This window comes from Chlorocebus sabaeus, chromosome 7 (assembly GCF_047675955.1).
Source record: "Chlorocebus sabaeus isolate Y175 chromosome 7, mChlSab1.0.hap1, whole genome shotgun sequence".
NCBI classification, from domain to species: Eukaryota; Metazoa; Chordata; class Mammalia; order Primates; family Cercopithecidae; genus Chlorocebus; species Chlorocebus sabaeus.
Window position 1 is genome coordinate 120,697,827 of NC_132910.1, and position 14,227 is coordinate 120,712,053.

Genomic DNA, 14,227 nt, shown 5'->3' on the forward strand with positions numbered 1-14,227 from the left:
ATTTGCTGAATGAATGAATAAAATATATAAGCAAAGGTCAGGTGCGGTGGCTCATACCTGTATCCCAGCCCTTTGGGAAGCAGAGGCGGGTGCATCACCTGAGGTCAGGAGTTCAAGACCAGCCTGACCAATATGGTGAAACCCCATCTCTCCTAAAAATACAAAACTTAGCTGGGCATGGTAGTGTGCACCTGTAATCCCAGCTACTTGGGAGGCTGAGGCAGGAGAATCACTTGAACCTGACAGGTGGATGTTGCAGTGAGTTGAGATCATGCCATTGCACTCCAGCCTGTGTAACAGAGTGAGAGTCCATCTCAAAAAAAAAAAAAAATATATATATATATACACACACACACACACACACATATATACACACACATATATATATACACATACATACACACACACACACACACATACACACACATATATATGTGAAAATTTAAATCCTGAAGCTTGGAACTAGGGTAACTGTGAAGGCATGCTAACCAATACATTCCTTTTTAAAATGTGATATTCCTAGTTACCACTGGGTCCTAGAGAAAGAGAGTATGGTTCTGGACTTCAGAGAACTTAAAATGTTAATAAACACACATCACTAGTGAGAATTATATGACTGGCTGTTATTTCACTTTCATTAAGACTTTAGATTCTCTAAAATAATTAAACCTACTTTTGATAAAGTTAATACTTCCTACCCACTGAGTATTTAATTAGCTGTGTTAGAAAAGAAATTTGAAGATCTACTACGCTCTACAAGAATTATAGGGAAAGCATCTTACACGCAGGGGAGGAAATTCCTAAAGTGGACAAATAAATAGTCAAATTTAAATGAAAAGAAAACTATGCCAAGTGACAACTGCTCCATTATCGGCCACCTCGAAATTGCCATGTTGAACACCACCAGGACCAGCTACTCCAGCTGCTTGAAGTCACTGTAGACCATGACCAGGGAGACCACGGCTTCCACACAGACGCTAAGCAGGCTAATGGTAGGAAGCCCATGCAGTTTTTGTCCAGGCCCACACTGACTGTGACTGCATGGATGTGACTTGCCACGTGATTCCTGTTGTTTGGTAGCAGCCCCTTTGCCACCTGATATTTATATATTTTTATCATTGCCTTTAGGAATCTGTTTGTCCAACTGAAAAAGGGATCATGTCACCAGTTCACTTCAGGTGTTAAATGTATTTGTAAATGATGAAAGAGCCATGTTATAGAATATTTTGAAAATAAAGAAAAATATTACCCAACTGTTAGCATTTTGGTAATGTTTTCTGTGTAACATTACACAGGGTTAATGTTGTAATTAAACTATGGCTATGCTTCTTACACCCTGGGTTTTCATTCCTATTATACTCATTTTTACCTTACCGCCTCATCCTAAAATGAATAATACTGCTTCATAATGGTGTTTTAGTGGTTGCCTCACATTCAGTTAAGTGGATGAACCATAATTGACAACCATTTTCCTATTGTGAGACCTTTAGTCACAACAGCTCTGCCCCTGCCCCCAGCTTTCTGCTATTTGAAACTGCAATTACTATCTTCACATTTCTAAAGTATCTTCCATAGTTTGCATAATTGTTTACTATAAATGTCTAAAAGTGGGATCCGTGGTGGGGAGGAAAGGGTTAACTGAGCAGATCTAGGCCACTTAAACCGTGCACATTACCAAGGAAGGGGGATTTTCATGACTGGACCTTGGCTGGCTCCTCGGAACTGAGCCCTTGCAATATTCTGACTGATAAGAGCATTTTGCATGCTGGGAGGTGTTCAGCCACACTGTACTCCATTTAGTTTATCCTAACAATGTGATTTACAGTGAACACCTGCGTTCCCTCTGGGGGGTGGAGCTTCAGTAACTGAGGTCAGCCATGCAGGCACTGTATGCATATGTGACTGGCCATCAACAAAAAACTCTGGGCCACCAGTCTCAGGTGAGGTGTGGTTGCGTGTGTTATCACACATCCTTGCTGGAGGAATTAAGTACATCCTCTGGGACCTCACGGAGACTCTACTGAGACAGGAGTCTCAGAAACTTGTGCCTGGAAGTTTCCTCTCCGTGCACAATCACATGTGAGTCCATTTAGTAAATCATCAAGCTTGGAGACCCTTGACACCCCTGGCTATACTGATTGGCATTCAGTTGCAGATAATGGAAACTACTCTAGCTGATTAAAGCAAAAAGTGTTTATTATCATGTATTCTATGACTTCCAAAATTGTTGAAAATTGTTTACTAGCATGTATTCTGTGGTTTCCAAAGATGTTGGAATTGCTAAAAAAGTAGATGCAGCTTCCAGGAACCATTTCTAGCACCAGCATTTCACTGCTTCTGCCAGAATTAGAAAGCCACCAAACTAATAAGCTACTTGCTATAAAAATCATACTGCCTTAGCTAGGATCCATGTCAGCAAAACGCGTGCCTTACATCTTACCTTGCTGCCCTCTTAACTCAGTTCTGAATCCGGGCATCTGAATGACAGCCATATCTGACACTGTAGCTGCAGGGGCATCTGGAAATGGAGCATTTTGCATTTACAGTGCTCAAAGATACAAGCAGGAAATTAGAATTTATGCTGAGTGAGCTAATCCACAGTATCTAACACATTGCATTCAAGGGTATGAACATTTTAACGTTTCTTGGTAGACAGGGCCAAACTGCTTTTCCAGAAGGTTGGAAAAATTCACAATAGCAATAGCAATGAATAACGTTCCATTTTTCCAACACTTTATAGTTTCCTAATGAGGGAAAGATAATCTCAGCAGACAAAAACAAACACTAAGTCATAAGGCACTGTGTGTGCCCACTCTTTTTCTCGCTCTGTTTTCTTTGAAGAAGCAGATTTCTTAAGATTGTGGTTAGGAGTAATCCCTTGCTTGAAAGCTGGGAATTATAAGTCGATCTACAAATCAGCTATTCTATGATGGTGACTTAAAAACAAACAAACAAAACCAAAGCAAGGCACTCATCTATGCAATGCTGGGCTAAGCAATTTTGGTTATTGTTGAAAAGTACTGAATAAAGTAAGGGGAAGGCTAATTTTACTTTTATAAGTCTAATTTATAATTTTCTGTTCCCACAGTGAATTGTCAGGTTCCTCATCTTGGTCTTCCTCCAGGCCCTGCATCTCTTCAATCGGTCCTACATAATTACCACTGGTTGCCTTAGAAATAGGGATTTGGGCTTGGGGTCACAGCTGCTTTGATCTTTGAGGTTGAGATTTCTGCTTGAGAATTTTAGCTATTGAAAGATGTAACATCTCATCCAGACGTCCAGGAAAATAATAACTGTGATGGAGATGTTTATATACACAAGGGATGGCATCAATAATAATGACATAAACTTCCTAATTCCTCAAAGATACTTACAACTTCACAATTACTGGGTCACGGAACACTTCGTCAATTGGTTAAACAGCGATAGAAAATGAATACAGGGTATTTATGATACACTGTCACAATGAGATCCTATTCTACATATTACATGTGTATGTAGAGAAGAACATTGCACAGGAAGAATGCTAAATGCTTATAGCAGTTATCACTGGGGGTGAGACAGTGAGTGGCTTTTACTGTATTCCTTACATATTCTGGATTGTTTGAAAATTCTAAAATGAGCACATCTTACTTTAATAAAGATTTTAAAAGGTGAGAAAAAAATCACTAAAAAAGTATTTGCCAATACCTTAAAGGGTTGTAGTAGATTTAAATTACGTAATTGGTAAGAATGTGTTTTTGTAGATTATGTACTATTATGAAAATACAATGTAGTAAATTTTCCTAAGTCCATGATCTCCCCTCCTTACTTAGAATTAATGGGTCTGAAGCCTTTAGGTATGTTTAGTTTAAGAATTTTATTTTAAAGGAATTTCTGTGGCATAACATAATGTTTATGGTACTTTTACTGAAAGTCACTTATAATGATCAAATTATAACAATTTTTGCAATAAGCTCTCATTAAATTTTCCTAAAAGTAGAAAAAGTACACATTATATACCATTTTGAACTTAATTATTTCTTTAAAATCTCAAAATAATTCAGTGTAAAATGTTAGTTTCAAAGACAATTTATGGGAAATTATAAAGCAACTATAAAGTTCTTTATAATAAATCCAAGATAAAAGTAATTTTTTACAGGTTGAAAATTTTTCAAAATGCCTAAGTGGATTATAAATACATTTTGGCCATCTGATGAATTTAGAGGCACTTTAAAAGGTGTCTAGTTGAACTACTACAGATAGGACATGTTTGAGGAAATTTAATTTAATCTGTAAGTCTAATAACACCAGTGTTCATTTCTTCCTGACAAAACAAGAAATTTATTGGAAAAATCCATGAGCAGCATGATTAGTTTGATTTCTTTTTTTCTCTTTTTTAAGAGACAGGGTCTTGTTCTGCCACACAGGCCACAGTGCAGTGGTGTGATCGTAGCTTACTGCAGCCTTGAATTCCTGGGCTCAAGTGATCCTCCCTCCTCAGCCTCCCAAAGTGCTGGGATTATAGGTGTGAGCCACCATGCCCAACCTAGTTTAATTTCTTCATAAAGATTCTTTTATAAGTTGTGCTAATACCTGGAAGGCCTAAAACAGAAAAAAATATTAGAATTAATTAAATTAGGATACTACATTGGAAAACTCTGTAATAACTTTAAAAATCCAAATAAAGAGTATCTGTCTAAGGTTGAGAGAAGGCACTGGAAAGTCAAGTTGAACATCAACTTTATCCGTGCAGGATGCCATCAATGTCTATTAAAATATGAAGACTGAAGTACATCAGATTTCCAGGATTATTTGTTGTTGTTGTTGTTGTTGTACTTGTGGCCTTCAAGATCATTTTCCATTTTATCCATAACATGAACTATTTTAGATTTTATATAACCTCTCACCTGCATTTTATATAGATTTAATTGCCCAAGTCCACTAATAAATTAAAACAGAGAGAACTTATGAAAAACACATTTAATGACATGAGAATGCAAGTAAATAAAGAACATGCCAAAAATGTCCCTTTCCAAGGATAAGTATAAACTCTTCTCAAGGTTAATGGCACTGTTCAATTTATAGCTCTTCTGTTTTATTTCCACATACACAGCTTATGTTGGTTAAAGCTAGATTGCGATTAAGAAAATTATTCTATTTGACCCTTGCTGATACTTTTTTCTTCAGAGAAAGAGACTGACAGCCATCATGAATTTGTACTTCTGGCTCATATTAATTCATTAAAGGAAAGAAAGAAGTTTTCCTCATAACATGACAATTTACCCAGCTCAGTGGGTTGTGATACATTATTCATGCAGACAATACATTTTAACTCCAATTTAGTCTCATTTCTATAGAAGTCTAGCAACAAAGTAAAATGGGTCTTTGAATGATAGTTCATGACTGGTCAACAAATACCTGAATTTTAGAAACCCAAACAGATATTAAGTAATACTCTAATTCACAAAGTATACACATGCATTAAAAAAATAGAACTGCCAGCTAGTATTACTCTGAAGAGAATACTACACTCACCATATCCATCTGTTCTGGAGAAGCTGAAGAGAAGGATGCTCTCAAGTAAGGGCTAGGAGCTGAGCTATCGATGTAGAAAGCATTTCCAGGGAGCATTAATACCTAAGAGAGTTTGTGGAAGATAGGTAATGTACCACTAAAGAAAAACTCAAAGATAATATAGTTCAGCCTAATCTCAGAGTAGGGAAGGATGTTTTAAATTTAAAAGCAGTTAAAGAAATCACAAGAAAAAGTACTAATTTATATAAAAATTGTGTATGTCATACAATGAACAAAACTAAACACATAGAAACTGAAAAAATGTTCAGAATAAATATGGCAAACACTATCTCTTCTCAAACTGTCAGGAATACAGGAAAACTGAGAACACTCAAATTCTAGCTTTAATGTAGAAAGGACAGTTTACTAAAGAAAGATAAATGGTAACAGATACAAACAAATGTTTAACTAGAAAAGTAATTTTTAAGTAATTAAGTTTGAAAGTTACTTTTAAGCTGGGGCCTGAAAGACAAATTAGGTCAGACAAAAAGCAGGGAGCAGTATTTGAGGGCAAAGATACACAGAGTAAAGGCCCTGAGATGGGAAGAAAATTGGTGCAAAGAACTAAAAGGAGGTAAAAGATGTAATGTATAAAATGAAGGAATAAAAGTATTAAGTAAGCGTGTCAAGATGGGGTGGTCGGAACAGCTGCTGTTCTTGATGGCTACACAGGCAGACAGCTCACTGACGGTAAGCTCCATTTCCTCTTCTTCCTGGGCATCACATGTACCCTATTCCCCAGCCTCTTTCTAGCTGTGTGTGACCATGAGAGCAAATCCTAATCAATGGATGTGAGCAGAAGCCAGGTAAGCGACGTCTAAGGCTGGCCCATACAAATAATCCCATGTGTGATCTGCCACGCTCTTTCCATTTTGTGACCATCTTGGAATCCGTATTGAAGAATGAAAGGCAATGAGATGTAAGAAACACGGGTCTCTGAATCACTGTTGGAACACAGCAGGCTGCAGGTCACATCTTAGAATTATATGTGAGTCAGAGATAAACCTCTATTGCTTATTAAGTCTTTGAGATTTTCAAGTTTATCTTCTACGATGGTTAGGGTTGACTAGTATAATCATGATCTTCAAAAGCACCGAGTAACTGCTTGTTACACTGTCTGCTAAAACAAGAGGAATTGGGAGTGACATGATCTGGAGTACTCTGGGGAAAAGATTTCAAGGCAGAAGATGGGTTTCTCCGTCCTGGTTAAAAATAAAATGAAAGCCATCATTTCTCCCAGTAGCATGGATGAGTGTTGGGATGTACTAGAAGCAAGGAGCTGAAAGAGAAGATAGCCAACATCTGGGCTAACGAAGTGGGGATAAAGCTGGAGATTATTTAGTAAAGGTAAAAAAAGAACATGTAGCAGGATATATGGAGTAAATGAAGAGGACTGAAGAAGAGTATAGTAAAAACAAAGTCTATATCCTTAGCACCTCACTCAGACATACCTACAGATAAGCACTTACCACATATTTTGAGGATGATGGCATTGACAGAAAAGAAAAGAATGTATCAAATTGATTTATTATACTACAATGTATTATTTGAAATAAGTCAATTAAGTATTTATCAAGTACCTACTATGTGCTGTGATTAGGGTTAGAACAATTAATAAAGTTTGAGTCCTGCCCTCAAATAAGATGGTTAAGAGAGGATAATAGCTTTACCAAGGCGGTGGAGGTAGGACTGAAGTCCAGGCAGTCTGTCTCTAGATCTAACTTCCAGAGCACCTTGTCTTTTAGGCACTAGCATGGCACTTTGCCATCATCAGTCCAATCTGTCCTTTAGTTCTTATGATTCAAGACAAAACTGACTCTAGCAGTAGGTTTCAGTGTGTGTAAAAGACTGACAAACATGCTAATGGCTTTAATTAATGGAGAAGGAATAATTTATCTGGTAAACTGGAAAGTTACACAGAAGAATGTTTAGAATTTTCAGCTTACTTGATGCCCCAAATGAAACCTAAGTAGACTTATAATTTAAATATAGAAAGAGGGAAAAAAAAGAAACCTAGAATACATTCTATGAGCTAACTTTAAGTGAAAAAAAAAATCAGGATACAAACTTTTCTGTATAATTTTAACCATGTAACATAAGTGCACAGCCAAAATACTAAAAGAACAAGCGTTTCAAGAAACTATACTATAAATGGTCACAAAATCTGGGTGGTAAAATCATGGGCTATTTAAAAAATTTTCATTATACTTTTATACATTTTCCAAATATCCTATCATGAGTATACTTTATCTTCATCATCAGAAAAAAAACCCTTCATTTTAAATACCAGTGGCTCTTACTGAGCACTGAGTATGTGCCACATACTAGCCTAAGGGCTTTACACATATTAACTCACTTAATCATCAGAGCAACCCTGTGAGAGAGGGATTCTTACTACCTCTGTTTTACAGACAAAGCACAGAAAGGATAACCTATTCAAGGCCACGCATCCCCTAAAGGGTGGTGCTGGGACTCAAACCCAACAAGTGCGACTCCAGAGACCACGCTCAGCCACTATGCTGATCAGTAGCTGAGATGAACAACCGTATTTCCACTAATTTAGACCAGCTGGATAATTATGTAACCCAAAAGCCTCTTAGATTTTGATAATGCAATAAAATATCTAACATTAGAACATTATGAGTTGGCTGGTGGGCAACAAGAAGCATCTATTTCTATTTCTATTCAAGTAAAATATTAAAGAAAAAGTGTAACTTTTCTTTAGGTTTCCCAGCCCTTCGCCTCCCAGTTTTACCCCCATCTTAACGGCTTTTTCTTCAATCAGTTCTTTTACATCATTAATGCCTTTAACTTTAATCCATAAAAACATTCCAGCAGCAGGAACATGCCATTCTGCCAAACCTACAAATAAAAGAAGAGAATAAATGTCTTCCAAAGTAAAGCATCTTGGATGATATCAAAGTGTGTTGTTAAATGGCGTAAGTGTAGTAAGTAGAAACTAGTATTCCTAAAAAAGTTCCTTCAATTATAGCATTTTAAAAAATATCATTTAGTGAGCCTTGAAAATTGATGTTCTGGATTTTATTTCAAGTTACTACGGGTGAGGGAGGAAGGGAGAGGTAAGGTGGGCAAGTGATAGCTCACGTGTGCATATTTACAACGCAGTCAGTCTTAGGGTAGTGCAAGAAATCCCACTCACCTCTCCTTCACTTAGAACCATACTTAGACAAACATGGCTATTTCAATTTAGAAGAGGATTCTTCCATTATTTGTGGATTCTTCCAGCATTACAACAAATCCTATTATTCTTGTAACAGTTTAGATGTCCAGTGGATTAGCGTTTTTATCAGAATGTAATTAATTATGAAAAGAAATACTTAAAATTCAAGAATTCCAGAAGCAGTTGTGGGCTTTATGTTTCATTGAGTATTAGGACACAGAAATCAAAAACAAAGCCTAATGATTTTTTTTTTTTTTTTTTTTTTTTTGAGACGGAGTCTCGCTCTGTCGCCCAGGCTGGAGTGCAGTGGCCGGATCTCAGCTCACTGCAAGCTCCGCCTCCCAGGTTCACGCCATTCTCCTGCCTCAGCCTCCCAAGTAGCTGGGACTACAGGCGCCCGCCACCTCGCCCAGCTAGTTTTTTGTATTTTTTTAGTAGAGACGGGGTTTCACCGGGTTAGCCAGGATGGTCTCGATCTCCTGACCTCGTGATCCACCCGTCTCGGCCTCCCAAAGTGCTGGGATTACAGGCTTGAGCCACCGCGCCCGGCCGCCTAATGATTTTTGATTTACGTTACTATCTTTTTTAAAAAAGAACTTGCTGTTGATCAAAAGTTTTTCTTCAGTACTATTATGCAAAGTAGTAAAATAGTGCTCTTGTCAAAAAGATACTAATTCTGTTTTTTTTTTTTTTTGGATGGAGTTTTGCTTCACCCAGGCTGGAGCGCAATGGCATGATCTTGGCTCACTGACACCTCTGCCTCCCAGGTTCAAGCGATTCTCCTGCCTCAGCCTCCTGAGTGGCTGAGATTACAGGTGCCCGCCATCATGCCCAGCTAATTTGTGTATTTTTAGTAGAGACAGGGTTTCGCCATGTTGGCCAGGCTGGTCTCGAACTCCTGACCTCAGGTAATTCACCTGCCTTGGCCTCCCAAAGTGCTGAGATTACAGGCGTAAGCCACCACACCCAGCCACTAATTCTGTTTTTACCAAGACTTTATAGAAAATAAGATAGGACAGAAATAAGGAATTGCTATTTTTGGTTTACTATTATTTATATCAAAGGCATTTTAGCAATACAATTAAAGCCATGTGATTAATTTGACCTTCATAATAGAAAAATGAATCTAAAACATCTTGTAATCAAGTTAGCAATAGATAATACTACAGAGATAAATGAGGTTAATGATTAGAAGGCAAATAATGTATCAATGAGACATCTGCCTTTGTACAGTTTAGTTAGAAGAAGCATGGTTTGACAATTTTACTTTGGGTTAAAATTCTGAAATAACTAAAATTTTTGAAAATAGATATTATTAAGCTTTAAGTAAGTTAGAGGTTGATTTTTAGATTTTTTTTTTTTTTAAATCACAAATTCTTTGCAGCAGACAGGTAAAGTGGATAGGAAGGCCTGTGCCCAGGTTTATCAAATGTTGCTTCTAAGATGATTTATGGTGTAATGTTTCCTTAGCAAGAATACTCCTGGACTGTTTCTTTTCCACCAGGATTGTTAGTAATATGCAGTGTTTAGCCCCTACTCTTACAGGTGCTACTGTTTATCATGAGGATGGAATACGTTCCACTCACCAGTTAACCACTTGTCTGCAGCTGCCAATATTGCATCCTTCTGGTTACTATAGAAATCAGTAACCCTAGAAGAAGAAAACAATGAAATAGATGTGCTCAGTACATTGATTGCAGAAGCAAAAAAGGCTCCAGAGTCCAGGCTATAAGAATTTGTTTTCTATCTTGATTAAAATGTTGAATGCTTGATAGAAGAATGGAGCATATTTGTTTCACTTGTCTGGTGATAAACTTTTAACCGCTGTGTTTTTTCCTTCATTGTAGAATAATTACAAAATAAAAATTCAAAAAGAGAAGTCCATTTCTATGTAAAATATAGAACCTAGAAGTAGCAGGATCAATCTTTGCATTTAGTTATCTAAATACTGGTTCTCATCACTCAGGATAAAAGACAATACTATTGAAATAATGAATCACTGGTCTGGGAATGCAAATACCCAATTCCTCCTTATTTCTAAATGTCCTAGGAGGTACCACATTTACACAGCTAAAGTAATCCATAACTTGTACCAATATACAGACTATTTAGGGAAATTATGTTCACAATCATCTTTACTTGAGCCAAATCCCATGTCATGTATTCTTCATAATTAATCATTATTAAATAAAATATTTCTGTGTATGAATAGTTTACCCATTAAATCATTTAAGTAAGTAAATCCTAACCTGGTGGGAATTTTGGGCTACCTTAGGAGTGGGTGGACACTGCTTTCAAACCACACCTTGGATGCTGAGAAGACTTGCTAGGTGAAGAGCTAATAAAATGAATAGACTTTTGACTTATAGTAGACCATTCCTATTGTTTCTCCTTTCCCAGGATACTTAGGAAGGAAGAATAAATCAATACTGTAGGTGATCTGTATTATGTTCACTGGGCTCCTATTTTGTTCATAAATATTTAAAGAAATGATACAATACCTATCTACATGAGCCATGAAACCCTCTTCTCCCCAATCATGTAGAAGCTGTGATATCATGAGCTAAAAGAGATAAAATCAAAAATACCATGTTTCATCCCCTGAAAATATAATTTTTGCCATATATAAAAGCAAATCACTTTTGATTACATGTAAACCACAATAAGATATAACAAGCTGAGCCTAGCTTATATAGTCAGTGATTTAAAACAAATGTCAATTAATAACAATGACAATACTAGTAAAAATAACAAATATTGATACAGTACTTGTTATGTAGCAGGCACTATTGTAAGATACTAATATATTTTACCAAATGTAATCTCCATAAATTTCTATTTTACTAATGAGGCACAAGGGTTAAGTTAACTTTTCTGAGTCCCACAGCTTGAATTCAGTCAGGCTATCCAGCTCTTGACCCGTGCTGTTAATTGCCATACTATACTGCTTCTCTAAATATAAAAATGTACAGTAGATATGTAAAGTTACATGACATATTTGGAGATTTTCTATTTAAAATAGAAATTCTAGGCTGGGTGCAGTGGCTCACACCTGTAATTCCAGCACTTCGGGAGGCCCAGCTGGGGGATCACCAGAGGCCAGGAGTTAGAGACCAGCCTGGCCAACATGGTGAAACTCTGTCTCTACCAAAAATACAAAAATTAGCCGGGCATAGTGATGTGTGCCTGTAATCTCAGCTACTTGGGAGGCTGAGGCAGGAGAATCGCTTGAACCTGGGAGGCAGAGGTTGCAGTGAGCCAAGGTCATGCCACTGTACTCCAGCCTGGGTGACAGAGCAAGACTCTGTCTCAAAAAAAAAAAAAAAAAAAAAAAGTTTAAAATGTTATAAATTGATAGTTAACTTCTGTTGATAACAGACACAAAAATATGTGAACCTCTGTTGATAACAGATACAAAAAATATGAAAAAAGTCCCCAACTTGGCAAAACATGGGGCCATCTGCACTTTATGGAACATACATCAAACAAATGTCCTATTCTATGCAAACTTTTCTCTTCTATTCATTCTTGCAAGGTTGTGTTACAGAGGGATCCAATAATTTCTCAAAGTTTGTAAGGAAATTTACATATTCTCTTAAATTAATTTTACTTTATTTTAATTAAAACGCATTCCAACCAATTTCTTTAGGAAAGATTAGCATGTCTGCAAAGAAGGCAAACTATGAGTCACTAAACAGGTTTGGAGTTTCTGTTCTCTACCATCTATTTTTTTTAAAAAATTCTGATCTGATTACAAAAAAAAAAAAAAAATATTTCCTAAATTGTCCTTACCTGGTTGAAAGTGCTGGGGTGCAATGTTGAAACTTGTATGTGTAAAATAACTCTCTCTATTAAGGGTTTTGGACCAGTTAAAAATCCTATTCTCAACCTATGTCAAAAGAGAAAAGGCACGATACCAATTCCATATTAACAATTATTACATATCACTTTCCTGATTTCATCAGACAGACAATTGTGACCTGGGGACAAAAGGATCTAGATAATTAAAATATTCTAATAAAACTACTTCTTATTTCAAAAATCAATTTAAGTGTACATTTAAAACAAGATTGACCATGTGTTTCCAAATGTGCCCTTTCATACCTGATATCAAAAACCTGACTGGTCCCACTACAATGTTAGATAAACAGCCAATAATCTTTGATTATTGGAGGTGAATAAAGCGAATAAAAGGCCTATGTTAATATTAATAATGAAACTAATATTTTAAGACAAGCAGACTACAAGCATTTTAAATGAAAAAATTTGTCTAGACTAAAAGATACTGAGGTACTGTCTCTGGCTCTATTAGATCTAGTGTCAAGTTAGAGACACAGGGCCTTACCCGGAGGAAATGATTTTTGAAAAAGAGTCAGCTCTGATGACACGTCCATCAACATCCATGGAAAGAAATGTTGGTACCCTGAACTTAAAATGAAAAATAAAAAATACTGTTGATCTAAAATCTCTGTTAGTCACTGTATGATTATTCTGAATAGAGAGTAGACAGGAGATGGATTTGGATAACAACAGTACAAATATTCTCTTACCTTTATTTCAACCCTTTAACATGGAATAACAAACAAAGATGCATGTTCTTTTATTAGCATCTGCTTGTCTTCATGGCTTTTCTGCCAAAAACACACACAAGGGCTCATTATTTGCTTCAGATGCCATTATTATGAACTTAGGGAAACTTCAAACAGGCCCTCTTTGCCCCAGAGGTTGAAATCCAGGATTAACAGACTTACAGGAGGGACTCCAGGAACACTAGTTTGAACAAGACTATAATGAAGATGGCCAGCAGCACTCAAGGGTATTCAGAGAGAGAGCTGATCCTTACGATCGGCAGAAAGAAAAATGATGCGAATGAAGATGAGAAATTAGTCAATATGAAAGACTGACTTCAACATTTACTTTAAAAGTAGCTACAAATGAGAAAGGAAATTTGCTGGCATGCTGATGGTGGGAGGCAGGAGGCAAAAGTGATGTTTTAGGAAACCCTGTAGAGAAATAAAGAGTTCTTATCTTTTCCCAGTATATTTAAGGGGCAAGCTGAATCCAAGTGTATGTTCTCTGCGGCCTTGAGAGCAAAGAAAGTGTTGGCTTTTGAAGAATCAGGCTTTGGTCTTACCATTATTATCATCTATCAGAAAAAATCATCATGAAAGGTAGCACACATACATAATAGTGTGAGAATCAATCTAAATGCCCATTACTCTGCAGTAAGATCCATGACAGAAATGACAGGGTGGCAAATGTGTGGTGTGCTGCCTGTGATGCCTCCTCTTGTGTCTATGGGAGACACTGCTCACGGAGCACAGCCCTCTTTCTCCTTCCGCTTGAGCATGGCTTCCTAACCCTTCTCATACATCATTCTAATCGGCCACCCCCAAGACACAGAAGTCGACAGCCAAAGATGAAACTCAGTTCACATCCCTGGGTGATGTTTGAGGAGCTGTGAACTTGGATGTGGAGTTCAAGGCATCC

The 14,227-nt window shown here is 37.0% G+C and overlaps 1 protein-coding gene across 3 annotated transcripts in view; it reads right to left on the bottom strand.

Annotated features, from left to right (window-relative positions):
- Positions 1–3,840: 3,840 nt before the first annotated feature.
- Positions 3,841–14,227, bottom strand: part of AADAT (aminoadipate aminotransferase) — a 30,200-nt gene continuing 19,813 nt past the window's right edge. For 2 of the 3 annotated variants that reach the window (XM_008000259.3, XM_073017720.1), the window contains 7 exons: positions 13,083–13,165; positions 12,530–12,626; positions 11,239–11,300; positions 10,324–10,388; positions 8,312–8,418; positions 5,518–5,619; positions 3,841–4,584 (listed from right to left, as the gene is read on the bottom strand). In XM_008000259.3, the coding sequence (XP_007998450.1) occupies positions 4,543–4,584; positions 5,518–5,619; positions 8,312–8,418; positions 10,324–10,388; positions 11,239–11,300; positions 12,530–12,626; positions 13,083–13,165 (558 nt within the window). In that variant the 3' untranslated portion in view covers positions 3,841–4,542. The remainder of the gene's footprint in view (positions 4,585–5,517; positions 5,620–8,311; positions 8,419–10,323; positions 10,389–11,238; positions 11,301–12,529; positions 12,627–13,082; positions 13,166–14,227) is intronic. The other variant, XM_008000258.3, reaches the window with a different exon arrangement.